The following is a 17,623-nucleotide window of genomic DNA, read 5'->3' as shown; positions in this document are numbered from 1 at the left end:
GCTTATGGAGAAGTATTAGGGCCAGGGGTGAGAAAAGAAATTGGTGAAGTACGTTTTTCTTTTTATTATGTATATTCATTTTCAGGTCAAACTCAGTTTCAATGGGAGTGCTACAGGCAAATTAGCGCTAGCATCAAAATCCCTATTTTTAAAACAGCAAGAAGGCTCGACACAACATGAAACTTTGCTCATAGTATCACCAGGGTCTCTACACATGAACACAAGCATTGAGAACATTGTTTGTGTACACAGAGTTTACTAAAAAGAAGGTTTTACATTAGCAGTAGCTTGTTCCGCTCGCCGCCATCCTGTTGAGAAGTATCGATCTTAGAATGTGACGTAACATGGAGTGTGTGCACCTTACAGTCAAGTTATTTTCCTTACATTCAACAAATTCAAAGTAATGTTTGTATCTCCAACCTGTCAAAAGTCAAAAAGCAGCGGGGGGACTTCAGGCAAGTCGCATGCAGCAGCATGTTCTGCTCGTCTTGTTGACGCTGGCATTGTTATCCCATCTCTCCTTGCGGGTGGCGACTAACCAATCGGTGATGGTGAACGATACCTTGTGCCAAACCCCAACCAATCACTGTTCCATTATCGACGGCCCCGCCCCCCGTTACTTTGTAACACGTTACACCCAACACTACATATAAATTCACGGACAATTCATATCGTCCTATTGAGCCTGGTTGGCCCGGGGGACTCCTGAGGCAGGTACCGGCAGGCCAAGCGGGCGGCAGCACGGGCAGTCGCAGAAGCAAAAACTTGGGTCTGGGAAAAGTTTGGGGAGGCCATGGAGGAGGACTACCGGTCGGTCTCAAAGAAATTCTGGCAAACCATCTGGTGCCTCAGGAGGGGGAAGCAGTCCTCCACCAACACTGTTTACAGTGGAGGTGGGGAGCTGTTGACCTCGACTGGGGACATCGTTGGGCGGTGGAAGGAATACTTTGAGGATCTCCTCAATCCCACTGAGGAAGCAGAGGCTTGGGATTCAGAGGCTGACCCATTCATCACCGAAGCCGAAGTCACTGAGGTAGTCCGGAAGCTCCTCAGTGGCAAAGCACCGGGGGTGGATGAGATCCGCCCTGAGTACCTCAAGTATCTTGATGTTGTGGGGCTGTCTTGGTTGACACATCTATGCAGCATCACGTGGCAGTCAGGGACAGTGCCTCTGGACTGGCAGACCGGGGTGGTTGTCCCTGGAGGGTGTGTTCCAACTATCGGGGGATCACACTCCTCAGCCTCCCTGGGAAAGTCTATTCCTGGGTACTGGAGAAGAGAATTCGGCCAGTAGTCGAACCTCGGATTCAGGAGGAACAATACGGTTTTCGTCCGGGCCGCGGAACACTGGACCAGCTCTATACCCTCCTCGGGGTGCTCGAGGGTTCATGGGAGTTTGCCCAACCAGTCCACATGTGTTTTGTGGACTTGGAGAAGGCATTCGACCGTGTCCCTCGTGGCATTCTGTGGGAGTTGCTCCGGGAGTACGGGGTCGGAAGCCCTCTGTTAAGGGCTGTACGGTCCTTGTACGACCGGAGCAGGAGCTTGGTTCGCATTGCCGGCAGTAAGTCAGACCTGTTCCCGGTGCGTGTTGGACTCCGGCAGGGCTGCCCTTTGTCACCGGTTCTGTTCATTATTTTTATGGACAGAATTTCTAGGCACAGCCATGGGCCGGAGGGGATCTGGTTCGGGAGCCACTTGATTTCATCTCTGCTTTTCGCGGATGATGTGATCTTTTTGGCTCCTTCAAGCCAGGACCTCCAGCATGTCCTGGGGCGGTTTGCAGCCGAGTGTGAAGCGGCTGGGATGAGAATCAGCACCTCAAAATCCGAGGCCATGGTTCTCGACCGGAAAAAGGTGGCTTGCTCCCTCCGGGTTGGGGGAGAGTTCCTGCCTCGAGTGGAGGAGTTTAAGTATCTCGGGGTCTTGTTCACGAGTGAGGGAAGGATGGAACGTGAGATTGACAGGTGGATCAGTGCAGCAGCCGCAGTAATGCATGTCGTTGTATCAGTCATGTCGTGGTGAAGAGAGAGCTGAGTCGAAAGGCGAAGCTCTCGATTTACAGGTCAATCTACGTTCCTGCCCTCACCTATGGCCATGAACTTTGGGTCATGACCGAAAGAATTGTTATTGTTTCATATAACAAATAATACTAAAATCAAAAGCTGGAAAAGTCACATGAGATTGCGCGTGGATAGTTGTTACTGGAAGACAGTAGTTCCACCTTAACTGTCCTCCAAGTTACGTCACATTCTGAGATCGACACTTCTCCACTGGCAGGACGGCGGCGAGCGGAACAAGCTACTGCTAACATGAGTTGTTCAAAAACCTTCTTTTTAGTAAACTCTGTGTACACAAACAAAGTTCTCAATGCTCATGTTGTACAAAAAAAGCCTTGGTTGTATTTTGGAAAGAGAGTTCACTTTAAAGTGTGAAACTGTGGTATGTGTGTGTGTGTGTGTGTGTGTGTGGGTGGGTGTGTGTCTGTATTAAGTTAATTATTACCTTCTTTATATTTATTACTTATTAACGTCTTTCTTGCATGAACACTGTTTGTAATCTTGCCTTGTATTTGAGGATGTTATCTTCCTATGACAAAGATAACCACACTGTACTCACACAAACTTACTGTTTTGTAACTAACACACGGCTGGACGCACATGCAAATGACACCATCAACCAAAAGCAGAAGTCAGATCATTTGAAGTATGAGTGCCAGACTTAGAAGAACAGAGGAAACAACAACTTCTCCTCTGAGGATGCTCTGTGGTCAAATAACAGCAGTACATCTCTGTCTACGAGTCACAGAGAGCTCAGCAGAACGACTGTTGCGATGGCGGAAGAGGAGGTGAACTACGCTTCAGTCGTATTCAAAGCCAACAAAAGTCCCAGAGCTGAAGGTAAGAAAAGATATCTTAAAAAATAACATTCACTGTTGATTTCTTTGCTTGAGGGTCGCGGGGCTGTAACCGCTTTACTGTAGTGTGTCGCAGTGAAATTTGTTGTTCACTCTGGGCTTTGAAGAGTCAGCAGCATGATACTCTGGACATGCTGCTCTGTATACTGCAGGAACCAGCTGGAAATTGGAACTTGAGCTCAGCCGGCACATTTGCATCAAGTTCCCAGTTTGATTACAACAGACAAAGATGAATCCAGATGAAGACTGTTAAACTGTTTGGAATGACTCACATATATTAATATACTTTAATCCACTGGAAAGTTTAACTGTTGTCACGGTTTCCTTTAAGCTTCTGTTAGTGAGAAAGTTGTTTTTTGAGTCTCATTCCCAACTTGTCAAATGTTGACACTTTCTGATGCTGATGGAAAGTCAGGTGAAGTTTCGACTAAAACATTTCTGAAACTTCACAGCAAAAGAGTGTTGCCGCATTCTCACAACAACTGAAGTAGCTGGAGACTTGTTTGAAAAATGTTGAATAAAATGGCTCCATACAAATTGTCCAGTTCAATCCAAGTTTCCTGTACTCCAAGATCCTAAATTGCTACATCGCATATCGACGTTGTAAAAAAATGTCTTTTCAAATTAATTTGGGATCTTAGTGCTTTCTGAAGATCTTGGTTTTTGGTTGAAACTGAATTTTTGAGGCCACCTCTTCTAAGCTTGTGTGATTTGAAGTAGTTTTCTGCACTTGGCTCTTCGGAGTCCTAATATTGAGTTAATGAGCTAAAAGAGAAATAACATCTTTGTTTCTAAAGTTGATTCTGAAGTACAGCTTCACCAGTTCATCTACACGAGGCATTCTGTTGAGGCAGTCCTTTGTGCTGTTTGATGTTAAAAGACGTTATTTACCTTCTTTTAAAAGCTGAAATCTTCTTTTTTGCTGCTTAGATAAAAGCATCAGCATGCAAACTGTCTGAAGTGTGTTTATGAGCTACATCGCGTATCAACGTTGTAAAAAAACATCTTTTCAAATTAATTTGGGAGATCTTTCCGAAGATCTAAAAACACACTAACAAGCTGTATGGAGCCATTTTATGTTTTTTTTGGTTGGTTTTAAATTTTAAAACAAGTCTGCGGCTTCTTGAGTTGTTCAGGAGAATGCTTAACTTAATGTTTGGGGTTAACTGCTCCTTAAATATACATAAGCTGGAAATAAATGTCGAAAAGGACTGATGTTTTCAGAAGGCGGCCCACTCAACCTACAGTATTTTATGAGGTAGGAATGACAAAAAAGCTGAAACTTTAGGTATCAAAAATACCGGTTCAAGTAAATCATGCATATAAACGTATGTACATAGTGACTATCAGCATTTTTTCTCATAATGTCACAAAGTAATGTGTTTTTCTTGTGATATCTGATTTTAATGAATTTAAAAATGCACTACTTGGGTGTGGCATGCAATCTGGGAATTTAACTGTTGCTTAGCAATACAATATTTGCCTCTAAAGTGTGGTGGAAGTAGCAGAAATTAAAGTACCTCGGCATTGCACTTAAGAACAGTCCTTGAGTAAAAGTACTTACATTACATTTCATCTTTAAACATTTAAAATGATGTAATGTTGGTGGATAGTTCTAAATAATACGTTGTTTGAGGGTTGACGGTAAAGATCAACTTGTTTTAATCTGCTAATCCTGCACTTGGAGTATAAAAGATCTTTTAGTTTGCTGACTTCAGAAATGCGCCTCGGACCACAGCTTCCTCAAATCAGTTTGGAGAACTTGTAGAAATAGTTGCTTGTACATTTTTTTCTCACAAGTGTTTCCCCTTTTTATGTAATGTCCACTGGAGATGCAATTTCAACATCCTGGGTTTTAGCTGAAAGTTTTAAAGCTCTGTGAGAGTCTAGAGATTACTTGTTGGTCATCGTGTGTTTTTTTAATTCAGAATAATGGAATAAGCCTGCAGAAGACCTTGTTATAATTAAAACACAATCAATACCCTTATCATGAGTTTATGTCCTTGAACTTTTCAGACAAAAAAGAGGAGGAAACTGTCTACGATGAAGTGAAAGTTAAAAACGAACTAATCGAACAAACTGATGACACAAAAGGTAAGTTGTATACAAAAAAACATGTGCAAATCATTCAGGTATTTCTACAGTAGTAACACTGTCAGTCACTACCATCACAGTGAAATAGTTTAAAAGTCATAAAGAGTATTACTCAGCCTTTACAGTTGCGTATCTTCTTCAGTTACGCTGATGATGCCATCCTGTTAATCTCAGGTTTAATTTAGCATATTCATAACAAAGTCGTCCAAACTGTGTGTGTGAAGTTTGAAAGATGTCAGTGTTTCCCAGGCTCCTTGATTCAGGGCTTATGGAAGAATATTAGGGCCAGGAGTGAGAAAAAGAAATGAGAGAAGGACGTTTCAAGAAAAAAGGACGAAATGTCGAGAAAAAAGTTGAAACTGAATTTTTGAGGCCACCTCTTCTAAGCTTGTGTGTTTACTTGTAGAGTCCTAATACTGACAACTACACTGTGTTTAGGAGCTAAAAGAGAACTAATATCTATGTTACTGAAGCCTATTCTAAAGTACAGTTTCACCTGTTCATCTACACAAGGCATTCTGTTGAGGCAGTCATATGCAAGATTTGATGTTGTCTCAAAAAGTCAACTTTATTCTTGAAATGTCGACTTTATTCTGACCATTTCGACGTATTCCTTGAAGTGCATAATGATAAAAGAAACTTCCTCGTCTCCTTTCATTTTTTCTCACCCAGTGTTAACCTCAAGTGGCAGTCATAACGTATCTGTTTGGATAAATACATACAATATGATTCTTGAAACAAAAACATCTCTTCCCACAATATGTCCAGCTCGGAATGTCTTGACTGACCAATCAGGATCTGATTCAAGTCTTCAAGTGTTGCTGCTCGCAGTTTAATCATTTCTTTTAACTGTACTAAGAACAATCAGAATTGTACCCTATGAGTCAAAACAGAGAAAAACAGTTGGACTATGAAGAGTAAACAAAGACTCGAACGTTACTGTTCAAGTTACTGTTTGGTATCAGAACTGTTCTGCAGCTGACAGGAAAACGCTGCAACAACTGGTTCAACGATTGGTCAAAGAAGTGGTAAAACAGGAAGGACAGATGGTAACACACCCTCCAGACTTTGTTTAACTCGCCCAGCTGAAGTCTTAACTTTGTGTTTGTTGTTGTCTCTCAGCAGACGAGAAGGCAAACAACAGAGATGGACACTTTCGGCAGTTGGCTTGTTGTTTGGGGATTCTTTGTGTCGTCCTGCTGTTGGCCATCATAGGAGTCTGTGTCTACAGTAAGTACACAAAACAGGCAGTCTATTTATTAACTACAGACGTGTATTTGCCAGATACGGTTTGACAATCTATTACTAGTTTGTTTTGTTAACTATAAATGTCTAGCTTGACCAGTAACTGATTTTAAGCCAACACAGTAATAAATAAAGATGTGTTTTTTCTTCATTGAAGAACATTTTATAGCTTTGTTGTTGTTTTTATCACAAATGAGGCGAAATTTATGAATGTAAATTGAACTATAAATTAGATATTACAGTCAACTGAGTGTATGAATTCATATGAAAACAGAAGCCACGGCACAGCTGAGAAAAGTTTGGTGATAGATTTGGCGGAAAAACAGGAAGGAATTTAAGCTAATGCAATCCTCTTCCTCTGTGCCACGAAGCTCCATTGTTGTCAACCAACCACTTTTAAACACATTAACGAGCAACACGGTTCTGCTGCACGACACGTTCTGTAAACAGAATAACCAGGCCGACTATAGCTGATGAGTCTATGGCTCAAACACCGTCCTGGGGCCATGTAAGGCTGACCAGTGCATCATATCAGTGGCTGGAAAAAAAGTTCCCCAACAAATACACCATTCACTCCTGTTTGAGTAATGTTTACTCAAACTATAGCAGCCAGGTGTCTAATGTTTACTTAAGTAGCAACCAAAGGGCTTGGAGCTGAGTGCCTCAGGGGAAGTTGGACATTAATGAGACTGACTTTTTGAGGGATGTACAATTTGGTTGGCTGATGCCGATAAGATGACCAATGAGTTCACATTTTTTAAGAAGTACACAACATTTAGTTTATGCACAACCGGGTGCAGGAAATGCAGATGTAGTGAGGCAAGATGGATAATTTAATATTCCACAGCTAAAATAAGATTTGTTTGGTTAACACTCCCTCCTCTTGTTGTAAATTGTAAAGAAACGTCCACAATGGCGATGAGTTGTTTGGCTCTAAGATATACCAGCTTTTAACAAGATGTTTTGGTTGTATCTTGCATCCGTTTGGAGTATCTGTTGTGCACATCCTCAGAAATTAATGCTATGTGCACATAAATAAACTGTAGGAGCATTGCCAGGGTTCGATGAGCTCGTCATATTCTGCAGGGACAACAATGGGACGTGAGCCAACTCATGGTTTCTTCAGTAACACGTGTAGCATGATGGCAGGTTTGTGAACAACCACGTTCACCATCCAGCTGGTTGTTTACACGAACAAGAGGTATATCTCCAGCCTTAATTTACCCTGTGTGGCTCTGCCCACGTACAGCAGTGTGACGTTGGGAGGGAAACAACAGTGAGCTATATTTTTATAGATTTATGGAAGAACTAAGATACCGGATCCAAAGATAGTGCCTATTTAAACAATGACAATTGCTCACCTGGTATATATGCAAAACCTCTCCTGCTGGCCCTGCACAAACATTCACATTCAGCCCATGGACTTGATCACATTGTGATGATGTCACAGATTTTGAATCTCTCTTCTCTCGACTACAAAAAGAAAACCTCCATGGATCAAAACTTCAAAATAAAAAGCATTATTATTGATCTTGTTTACAGTCTAAAGTGTCCTCTCAACAGTTTTACAGACGTCTCTTTTAAACAACACATCCTCATACTTACTCATAACAACTAAATAGGTTGATTTCAGGTGACTTTAAAAACATCCTAACAATGTTGTTATCAGCATGTACAAAACTGAAGTAACATTGTGATGTAACTCAACGTTGTTAGTAATTTAAAATAACTCACTGTTGACTTTTGCTTGTTTAATTGAACATCTGTCCGTCCTGTGCTTTTGTTTGTGGACTTCATTTCTCTCTCTATACTTCTTTACCTGACTTCCTCCTCCAGCCACTAGATGTCACCGTCTAACAATAAACATAGATAGCTGCTCTCACAGTCAACCTCTATGGTCATTTTCCTGATTATGATAGCTATTTATAATGGTGCTCTGTGAGTGGTCGCAGGGCAAAAAGCTGAGTGGTGCCGTCACATACAGGTCTAAATGATAGATTCATGGTGCATCCCTCTGTGTTTGGTCTTGTCGTGGGAGTTGTTGTCTCAAAAGGTGAAGGAACTACATCATGATTGTCCCTTATGAAGTTTATTTTCATTTTGCAGTTACCACATTTAATCACATGAGTGAGCAGAACCAGCTCAAAGAAAACGTAACGTTTCTCCAGGCAGTCAATGTCAACCTGACAAACATCAACGACAAACTGAACTCAACTGTCAACAATCTGACAGTCCAGTTAAACAACCTGAATAAATCCTATACTGCCTTAGAGAGTAACAACACGGACGTGATTGCAGAAAACCAGGAACTGGAGACACAAAACCAGCAGCTGGAGACACAGAAGAAAAACTTGACTGATATGTTACAAGACATGGAGACAGAGAGGAATGAGCTCAACGTGAGTCGAGCTCAGTGGAGCATTGATCAATACTGCCCAATAGACGGATCTGGTACGTACAGAACACATTCATTATTTCCAAAAATAACCAATAACATTGATATCATAATGAAGTAATCTCTTTTATTGGTTGTGTCTGTTTTTTCAGGAAGACAGTGTAAGTCTTGTCAGAAGGGCTGGTTACAATACGAGTCCAGCTGCTACGTGATTAATAATGCTAACCCTCCTGGTCAGAAAACCTGGGATGGAGCTCAAGCAATCTGCAAGCAAAAAAATTCAGAACTGGCTGCTATAAATAATGCACAGGAGAAGGTAATCATGATTACAAGGACATTTTAATCACATCCTAAATGAAAAATATTTTCAGTAAGTCTAAAAACTGTTTGTCATTTACAGTGTGTTTCCTTAACTTGAGTATTTAACTATATAATGACTGTCTCTCTGGTGTCAGGAATACATCAGTAAAAACAGTTGGTACCCTTCAGTAATCAAGGGATACTGGATTGGCCTGAGAGTTGTAGATGGGAAGTGGACGTGGGTCGACGGCAGTGATTTGACTGAAATGTAAGACACACATTCTTAAACATTTTGAATCATGAACTCTATCAGCCTCGATCTAAACATCATGTTCTTCCCTCAGCTCCTGGATACAACCAGAGACTCCTACTGAAGGTCACTGTGCCATTTCTGTCCAGAACCAAGAACTGAAATCAGTGAACTGCAGTGAAAACAACGCATGGATCTGCGAAAAGAAGGCTTTGTCTCTAACAACACCTTAGTGAAACTTGAGAAGGTTACCAGATTGTGGTGCAGTGGTTAGAGCTGTAGCTTCACATCAAGAAGGTCCTGCGTTGGGGACCTGGTTGGCAGGGCCATTTCTGTGCAGGATTTAGATTTGGATGTTCTTGCTGTGAATGTGAGTGTGAATGGTTGTTTGTCTCAATATGTCAGCCCTGTGATTAACAGGCGACTTATCCAGGGTTTATGCTGCCACTGAGGGGAGGAGGAGGCAGTGAGGAGGGATGATGGAGCAATAAAAACAGAAACATACACAACATCGCTTTTCACTATTGTTTAAAAGTAACTGTTATTTTTGTACGCTTCTGTAAGTCTCTCTCTCCACCTCACTCGTATTACGGGCGTTATTTTGTCATTTATTTGCCTTTTTTTCAGAATTTCTATAGATATCACGATAAAATGTCTTTGTAAATTTAATTGACCATGATTCCTACTTAATATAAGGTCACTGTGTCAAGCTGTGCATCATTCAAAGTCATACATGTGTTTTAAATACTCAGGTCTTGTGATAATATTTCATTTGCTCTGTTAATGTTTTGTGTTTGTTTTAAAATGGCTCTATAAATAAACTTGTCTTTAACTTTTTAATCACAGGGTATTCAGTTGGTTATACTGTTTGTCAATAATCATTTTCGCAACTTTTCTGTCACTGTTTTTGTCTTTAATGGCTCTGAGCAGCTCCATCTCAGTGTCCAGGGGAGGTGTCATATTGAAGTTTGGATGATTAGGCGACCTAACTGAAGCAATAATGAGCTGCTGGTGTTTACGAAGCAGCAGAAATAAGAATATATATATGTAATTTTTCCTCGAGAGCAGGAATGCAGTTCAGCCTTGTGCACGTCCTTGCAGAGATGTATTTTTGATCCTAAACCAGAACTTTAAATACAAACAGTAGTGATTTTATACACAGAAATGAAATATGACACACTGGACTGAGGCCAGAGCAGAAACTGTCTAATGATGTCACGTGATCAGCGGCAATGTGAGACCTGAAAGAATAAAACATGACAGTCATCTCACTGATTACACAACATTAAAGTTTCTAACATCCTTTTTTTTTTACTCTAAACGTGTCCTGAGTATCACAACATCTTCACAACAATCCCAAGAAATCAACCGGAGCTCCACTGCACGTTTGGAAACTGCTTGATGATGAAAGCAAACAGTGCAAAGTGTGAAGCAACAATTGCAAAACCTTATCAACACTACTTAGGACACAACTTACAGTGTCTGCAGGGTGACGGGGATTCAGTTAAAGCACATAAATATATGATATATTAATGTGTGGACCCTCTTGACCTCACCATCTCCATATAGTGAGCATCTCTGAACACTGCAACAAGCTGTCATTACTCAGTGCATAATCAAAATACATTTACTCAAATTACTGTTCTTTAGTGTGTGCAAACTCCATGAATTAATGTGTCAGTGTGACCTTGTCTGATTCGTTATACTCATGTCACTGATGGGTTTTTTATGGGATAAATTGTTGGCAAGTGTTGCTGCCGCTTTTCAAACCTCTGGAGGGTTTTTAGGCAGCTTTCCTCAATACTTTTTCTGATTAGAAATTGTATTTCTTTAAGTTTAATTTAATATTTGTATGTCGTGACACTGCAGTGTTTATGATTTGGTCAGGTTATGGCACAAAAATAATTTTGGTCAAGAGTTAGAAAGAGATGTTTTGGCTTATAATACTTGGATCTGTCGCCACAAACACATCTGAAATATGTCGTGACATCCCCTCAAAGGATACGCTGTTTGTTATTGTTAATATGTCCCCACATTAACTATATGAAGAGCTCATATATATTAAAAAAATGTTGGCTTTTGTTGCCACACATGGCTGAAATATTTCCCAAAATCTAATCAGTTCTTTTGCATTTTGTTGCGATTGCAAATGTTCTGGATGTCTGCCTCCAAAATACCCACCTTCTGTTTCCAGAGTACAGCTGGAACACATCCTGACTTCTCATCAAAAATATCCCCTTTGTTGCCAAAAACTTTGCTACAATATATCCCCAAATTTCATCAAAAATCTTATCTTGTAGCTCTTTCAGTTACACTGATGACGCCATCATGGTTATCTCAGTTTTAATTTAGCAAATTCATAACGAAGTCTTCCAAACTGTGTGTGATGTTTGAAAAATGTCACTGTCACCCAGGCTCTTACATTCAGGACTTTTGAAAGAGAATTTGGGCCAGGGGTGAGAAAATAAATTGTAGAAAGAGGTTTTTCTTTTTATTTGTTTGTAACTAACACCCAGCCTGACGTACATGCAAATGACTATCAACCAAAAGCAGAAGTCAGATCATTTGAAGTCTGAGTGGCAGACTCAGCCGAACAGAGGAAACAACTAGTTCTCCTCTGAGGATGTTCTGTGGTCAAATAACAGCAGTACATCTCTGTCTACGAGTCACAGAGAGCTCAGCAGAACGACCGTAGCGATGGCAGAAGAGGAGGTGAACTACGCTTCAGTCGTATTCAAAGCCAACAAAAGTCCCACAGCTGAAGGTAAGAAAAGATATCTTAAAAAAATCTCACATTAGTGGTTTAGATCAGATTGTGTATCTCTGTCTATGTGCTCATCCTAACATCCACTGTTGATTCCTCTGCACCGGTATTTTCTACAGTAGTGCAGTTTGAATTTCGCTACTGATCAGAATACAAGTAAGTTCACAGCTTCAGTGTGTTGGAGTGAAATTTTTTGTTCACTCTGGGTTTGAAAACATGAAAAATCAGCTCATCAGAAAAGAATTAGCAGCATGATACTGTGGACATGCTGCTCTGTAAGGTGGAAATTGGATGCCATTTCAACATCCTGGGTTTTGGCTGAAAGTTTAAAGCTCTGTGAGGCTCTAAAGATTACTTGTCGCTCATCCTGTGTTTTGTTAATTTGAAATAATGGTATAAGCCTGCAGAAGACCTTGTAATCATTCATACACAATCAATAACCTCATAATAAGTTTTTGCCCTTGAACTTTTTCAGCTAAAGAAGCGGAGGAAACTCAGTACGATGAAGTGAAGGTTAAAAACAAACTGACGGAACAAACTGGTGACACAAAAGGTAAGCTGTAAACAAAAAACATATGCAAATCATTCAGGTATTTCTACAGTAGTCATGAAGAGTATTACTCAGCCTTTACAGTTGTGTATCTTCTTCAGTTACACTGATGACGCCATCATGTTAATCTCAGTTTTAATTAAGCACATTCATAACAAAGTCATCCAAACTGTGTGTGTGAAGTTGGAAAGACGTCACTGTTTCCCAGAACGTTCCTGTTCGAATTACTGTTTGGTATCAGAACTGTTCTGCAGCTGACAGGAAAACGCTGCAACAACTGGTTCAACGATTGGTCAAAGAAGTGGTAAAACAGGAAGGACAGAGGGTAAGACACCCTCTAGACTTTGTTTAACTCGCCCAGCTGAAGTCTTAACTTTGTGTTTGTTGTTGTCTCTCAGCAGACGAGAAGGCAAACAACAGAGATGGACACTTTCGGCAGTTGGCTTGTTGTTTGGGGATTCTTTGTGTCGTCCTGTTGTTGGCCATCATAGGAGTCTGTGTCTATGGTAAGTACACAAAACAGGCAGTCTATTTATTAACTACAGACGTGTATTTGCCAGATATGGTTTGACAATCTATTACTAGTTTGTTTTGTTAACTATAAATGTCTGGCTTGACCAGTAACTGATTTTAAGCCAACACAGTAATAAATAACGATGTGTTTTTTCTTCATTGAAGAACATTTTATAGCTTTGTTGTTGTTTTTATCACAAATGAGGCTAAATTTATGAATGTAAATTGAAGTATAAATTAGATGGTACAGTCAACTGAGTGTATGAATTCATATGAAAACAGAAGCCACGGCACAGCTGAGAAAAGTTTGGTGATAGATTTGGCGAAAAACAGGAAGGAATTTAAGGACACGTGAAGCTAAATGCAATCCTCTTCCTCTGTGCCACAAAGCTCCATTGTTGTCAACCAACCACTTTTAAACACATTAACGAGCAACACGGTTCTGCTGCACGACATGTTCTGTTAACAGAATAACCAGAGTGACTGTAGCTGATGAGTCTACGGCTCAAACACAGTCCTGGGGCCATGTAAGGCTGACCAGTGCATCATATCAGTGGCTGGAAAAAAAGTTCCCCAACAAATACACCATTCACTCCTGTTTGAGTAATGTTTACTCAAACTATAACAGCCAGGTGTCTAATGTTTACGTAAGTAGGAACCAAAGGGCTTGGAGCTGAGTGCCTCAGGGGAAGTTGGACATTAATGAGACTGACTTTTTGAGGGATGTACAATTTGGTTGGTTGATGCCGATAAGATGACCAATGAGTTAACATTTTTTTAAAGAAGTACATAACATTTAGTTTATGTACAACCGGGTGCAGGAAATGCAGATGTAGTGAGCAAAGATGGATAATTTAATATCCCACAGCTAAAATAAGATTTGTTTGGTTAACACTTCCTCCTCTTCTTGTAAATTGTAAAAAAACGTCCACAATGGCGATGAGTTGTTTGGCTCTAAGATATACCAGCTTTTAACAAGACGTTTTGGTTGTATCTTGCATCCGTTTGGAGTATCTGTTGTGCACGTCCTCAGAAATTAATGCTATGTGCACATAAATAAACTGTAGGAGCATTGCCAGGGTTCGATGAGCTCGTGATATTCTGCAGGGACAACAATGGGACGTGAGCCAACTCATGGTTTCTTCAGTAACACGTGTAGCATGATGGCAGGTTTGTGAACAACCACGTTCACCATCCAGCTGGTTGTTTACACGAACAAGAGGTATATCTCCAGCCTTAATTTACCCTGTGTGGCTCTGCCCAGGTACAGCAGTGTGACGTTGTGAGGGAAACAACAGTGTACTATATTTCTATAGATTTATGGAAGAACTAAGATACCGGATCCAAAGATAGTGCCTATTTAAACAATGACAATTGCTCACCTGGTATATATGCAAAAACTCTCCTGCTGGCCCTGCACAAACATTCACATTCAGCCCATGGACTTGATCACATTGTGATGATGTCACAGATTTTGAATCTCTCTCCTCTCGACTACAAATAGAAAACCTCCATGGATCAAAACTTCAAAATAAAAAGCATTATTATTGATCTTGTTTACAGTCTAAAGTGTCCTCTCAACAGTTTTACAGATGTCTCTTTTAAACAGCACATCGTCATACTTACTCATAACAACTAAATAGGTCGATAACCGGTGACTTTAAAAACATCCTAACAATGTTGTTATCAGCATGTACAAAATTGAAGTAACATTGTGATGTAACTCAACGTTGTTAGTAATTTAAAATAACTCACTGTTGACTTTTGCTTGTTTAATTGAACATCGGTCCATCCTGTGCTTTTGTTTGTAGACTTCATTTCTCTCTCTATACTTCTTCACCTGACTTCCTCCTCCAGCCACTAGATGTCACCGTCTAACAATACACATAAATAGCTGCTCTCACAGTCAACCTATATGGTCGTTTTCCTGATTATGATAGCTAATTATAATGGTGCTCTATGAGTGGTCGCAGGGCAAAAAGCTGAGTGGCACCGTCGCATACAGGTCTAAATGATGGATTCATGGTGCCTCCCTCTGTGTTTGGTCTTGTCATGGGAGTTGTTGTCAAAAGCTGAAAGAACTGCATCATGATTGTCCCTTATGAAGTTTATTTTCATTTTGCAGTTACCACATTTAATCACATGAGTGACCAGAACCAGCTCAAAGAAAACGTAACGTTTCTCCAGGCAGTCAATGTCAACCTGACAAACATCAACGACAAACTGAACTCAACTGTCAACAATCTGACAGTCCAGTTAGACAACCTGAATAAATCCTATACTGCCTTAGAGAGTAACAACACGGACGTGATTGCAGAAAACCAGAAACTGAAGACACAAAACCAGCAGCTGGAGACACAGAAGAAAAACTTGACTGATATGTTACAAGACATGGAGACAGAGAGGAATGAGCTCAATGTGAGTCGAGCTCAGTGGAGCATTGATCAATACTGTCCAATTGACGGAGCTGGTACGTACAGAACACATTAATTGTTTACAAAAATAACCAATAACATTAATTTCATAATGAAGTAATGTCTTTTAATGGTTGGTGTCTGTTTTTTCAGGAAGACAGTGTAAGTCTTGTCAGGAGGGCTGGAGACAATACCAGTCCAGCTGCTACGCTGTTAATGATGCTAGACCTCCTTATCAGAAAACCTGGGATGGAGCTCAAGCAGACTGCAAGGGAAAGATTTCAGAACTGGCTGTTCTAAATAATGTACAGAAGAAGGTAATCATGATTATAAGGACAATTTAATCACAGCCTAAATGAAAAATATTTTCAGTAAGTCTAAAAACAGTTTGTCATTTACAGTGTGTTTCCTTAACTTGAGTATTTAAATATATAATAACTGTCTCTCTGGTTTCAGACATTCATCAGTAAAAACAGTTGGTACCCTCCAGAAATCAAGGGATACTGGATTGGCCTGAGAGTTGTAGATAGGAAGTGGACATGGGTCGACAGCAGTGATCTGACTGAAATGTAAGACACACATTCTTAAACATTTTGAATCATGAACTCTGTCAGCCTCGATCTAAACATAATTTTCTTCCCTCAGCTCCTGGATACAACCAGAGACTCCTACTGAAGGTCACTGTGCCATTTTTCTCCAGAACCAAGAACTGAAATCAGTGAACTGCACTGAAAACAACGCATGGATCTGTGAAAAGAAGGCTTTGTCTCTAACAACACCTTAGTGAAACTTGAGAAGGTTACCAGATTGTGGTGCAGTGGTTAGAGCTGTAGCTTCACATCAAGAAGGTCCTGCGTTGGGGACCTGGTTGGCAGGGCATTTCTGTGCAGGATTTAGATTTGGATGTTCTTGCTGTGAATGTGAGTGTGAATGGTTGTTTGTCTCAATATGTCAGCCCTGTGATTAACAGGCGACTTATCCAGGGTTTATGCTGCCACTGAGGGGAGGAGGAGGGTGGTGAGGAGGGATGATGGAGCAATAAAAACAGAAACATACACAACATCGCTTTTCACTATTGTTTAAAGGTAACTGTTTTTTTTGTACGCTTCTGTAAATTTCTCTCTCCACCTCACTCATATTACGGGCATTATTTTGTCATTTATTTGCTTTTTTTCAGAATTTTTATAGATATCACGATAAAATGTCTTTGTGAATTTAATTGATTCCTTGATTCCTGCATGATATAAAGTCACTGTGTCAAGCTGTGCATCATTCAAAGTCATACATGTGTTTTAAATACTCAGGTCTTGTGATAATATTTAATTTGCTCTGTTAATGTTTTCTGTTTGTTTTAAAATGGCTCTATAAATAAACTTGTCTTTAACTTTTTAATCACATGGTATTCAGTTGGTTATACTTTTTGTCGATAATTGTTTTCGCAACTTTTCTGTCATGTTTTTGTCTTTAATGGCTCTGAGCAGCTCCATCTCTGTGTCCAGGGGAGGCGTTCATATTGAAGTTTGGATGATAAGGCGACCTAACTGAAGCAATAATGAGCTGCTGGTGTTTACGAAGCAGCAGAAATAAAAATATATACTATATATAAATTATTGTATTTTTCCTCAAAAACAGGATGGCAGCTCAGCCTTGTGCACGTCCTTGCAGAGATGTATTTTTGATCCTAAACCAGAACTTTAAATACAAACAGTAGTGATTTTAAACACAGAAATGAAATATGACACACTGAACTGGAGGCCAGAGCAGAAACTGTCTAATGGTGTCACGTGATCAGCAGCAGCGTGAGACCTGAAAGAATAAAACATGACAGTCATCTCACTGATTACACAACATTTAAGTTTCTAACATCCCGTTTTTGACTCTAAACGTGTCCTGAGTATCACAACATCTTCACAACAATCCCAAGAACTCAACCAGAGCTCCACCGCACGTTTGGAAACTGCTTGATGATGAAAGCAAACAGTGCAAAGTGTGAAGCAACAATTGCAAAACCTTATCAACACTCCTCAGGACACAACTTACAGTGTCTGTAGGGTGATGGGCATTCAGTTAAAGCACATAAATATATGATATATTAATGTGTTGACCCTCTTGACCTCACCATCTCCATATAGTGAGCATCTCTGAACACTGAAACAAGCTGTCATTACCCAGTGCATAACC

At 40.3% G+C, this 17,623-nt stretch overlaps 2 protein-coding genes across 4 annotated transcripts; both read left to right on the top strand.

Moving 5' to 3' along the window:
• Positions 1-2,775: 2,775 nt before the first annotated feature.
• LOC115568041 (asialoglycoprotein receptor 1-like) lies at positions 2,776-10,041 on the top strand. Of its 2 annotated transcripts, none has more exons than XM_030395082.1 (7): positions 2,776-2,900; positions 4,934-5,011; positions 6,137-6,241; positions 8,363-8,707; positions 8,804-8,967; positions 9,107-9,219; positions 9,296-10,041. In XM_030395082.1, exons 1-7 carry the CDS (start codon positions 2,834-2,836, stop codon positions 9,432-9,434), a joined length of 1,011 nt encoding a protein of 336 aa, XP_030250942.1. In that variant the 5' UTR covers positions 2,776-2,833; the 3' UTR covers positions 9,435-10,041. The 2 variants fall into 2 exon arrangements, with proteins under 2 accessions (XP_030250942.1, XP_030250941.1); XM_030395081.1 differs by having other exon boundaries at positions 6,134-6,241.
• Positions 10,042-11,775: 1,734 nt separating this feature from the next.
• Positions 11,776-16,837, top strand: LOC115568040 (C-type lectin domain family 12 member B-like). 2 transcript variants are annotated; one of them, XM_030395080.1, is made up of 7 exons: positions 11,776-11,965; positions 12,441-12,518; positions 12,917-13,021; positions 15,154-15,498; positions 15,596-15,759; positions 15,899-16,011; positions 16,088-16,837. In XM_030395080.1, exons 1-7 carry the CDS (start codon positions 11,899-11,901, stop codon positions 16,224-16,226), a joined length of 1,011 nt encoding a protein of 336 aa, XP_030250940.1. In that variant the 5' UTR covers positions 11,776-11,898; the 3' UTR covers positions 16,227-16,837. The 2 variants fall into 2 exon arrangements, with proteins under 2 accessions (XP_030250940.1, XP_030250939.1); XM_030395079.1 differs by having other exon boundaries at positions 11,792-11,965; positions 12,914-13,021.
• The last annotated feature ends 786 nt before the right edge of the window (positions 16,838-17,623 follow it).

This window comes from Sparus aurata, chromosome 17 (genome assembly GCF_900880675.1).
Source record: "Sparus aurata chromosome 17, fSpaAur1.1, whole genome shotgun sequence".
Taxonomy (NCBI): Eukaryota; Metazoa; Chordata; class Actinopteri; order Spariformes; family Sparidae; genus Sparus; species Sparus aurata.
The sequence above is the reverse complement of the archived record's forward strand: the minus strand, read 5'-3'. Positions and strand labels throughout refer to the sequence as shown.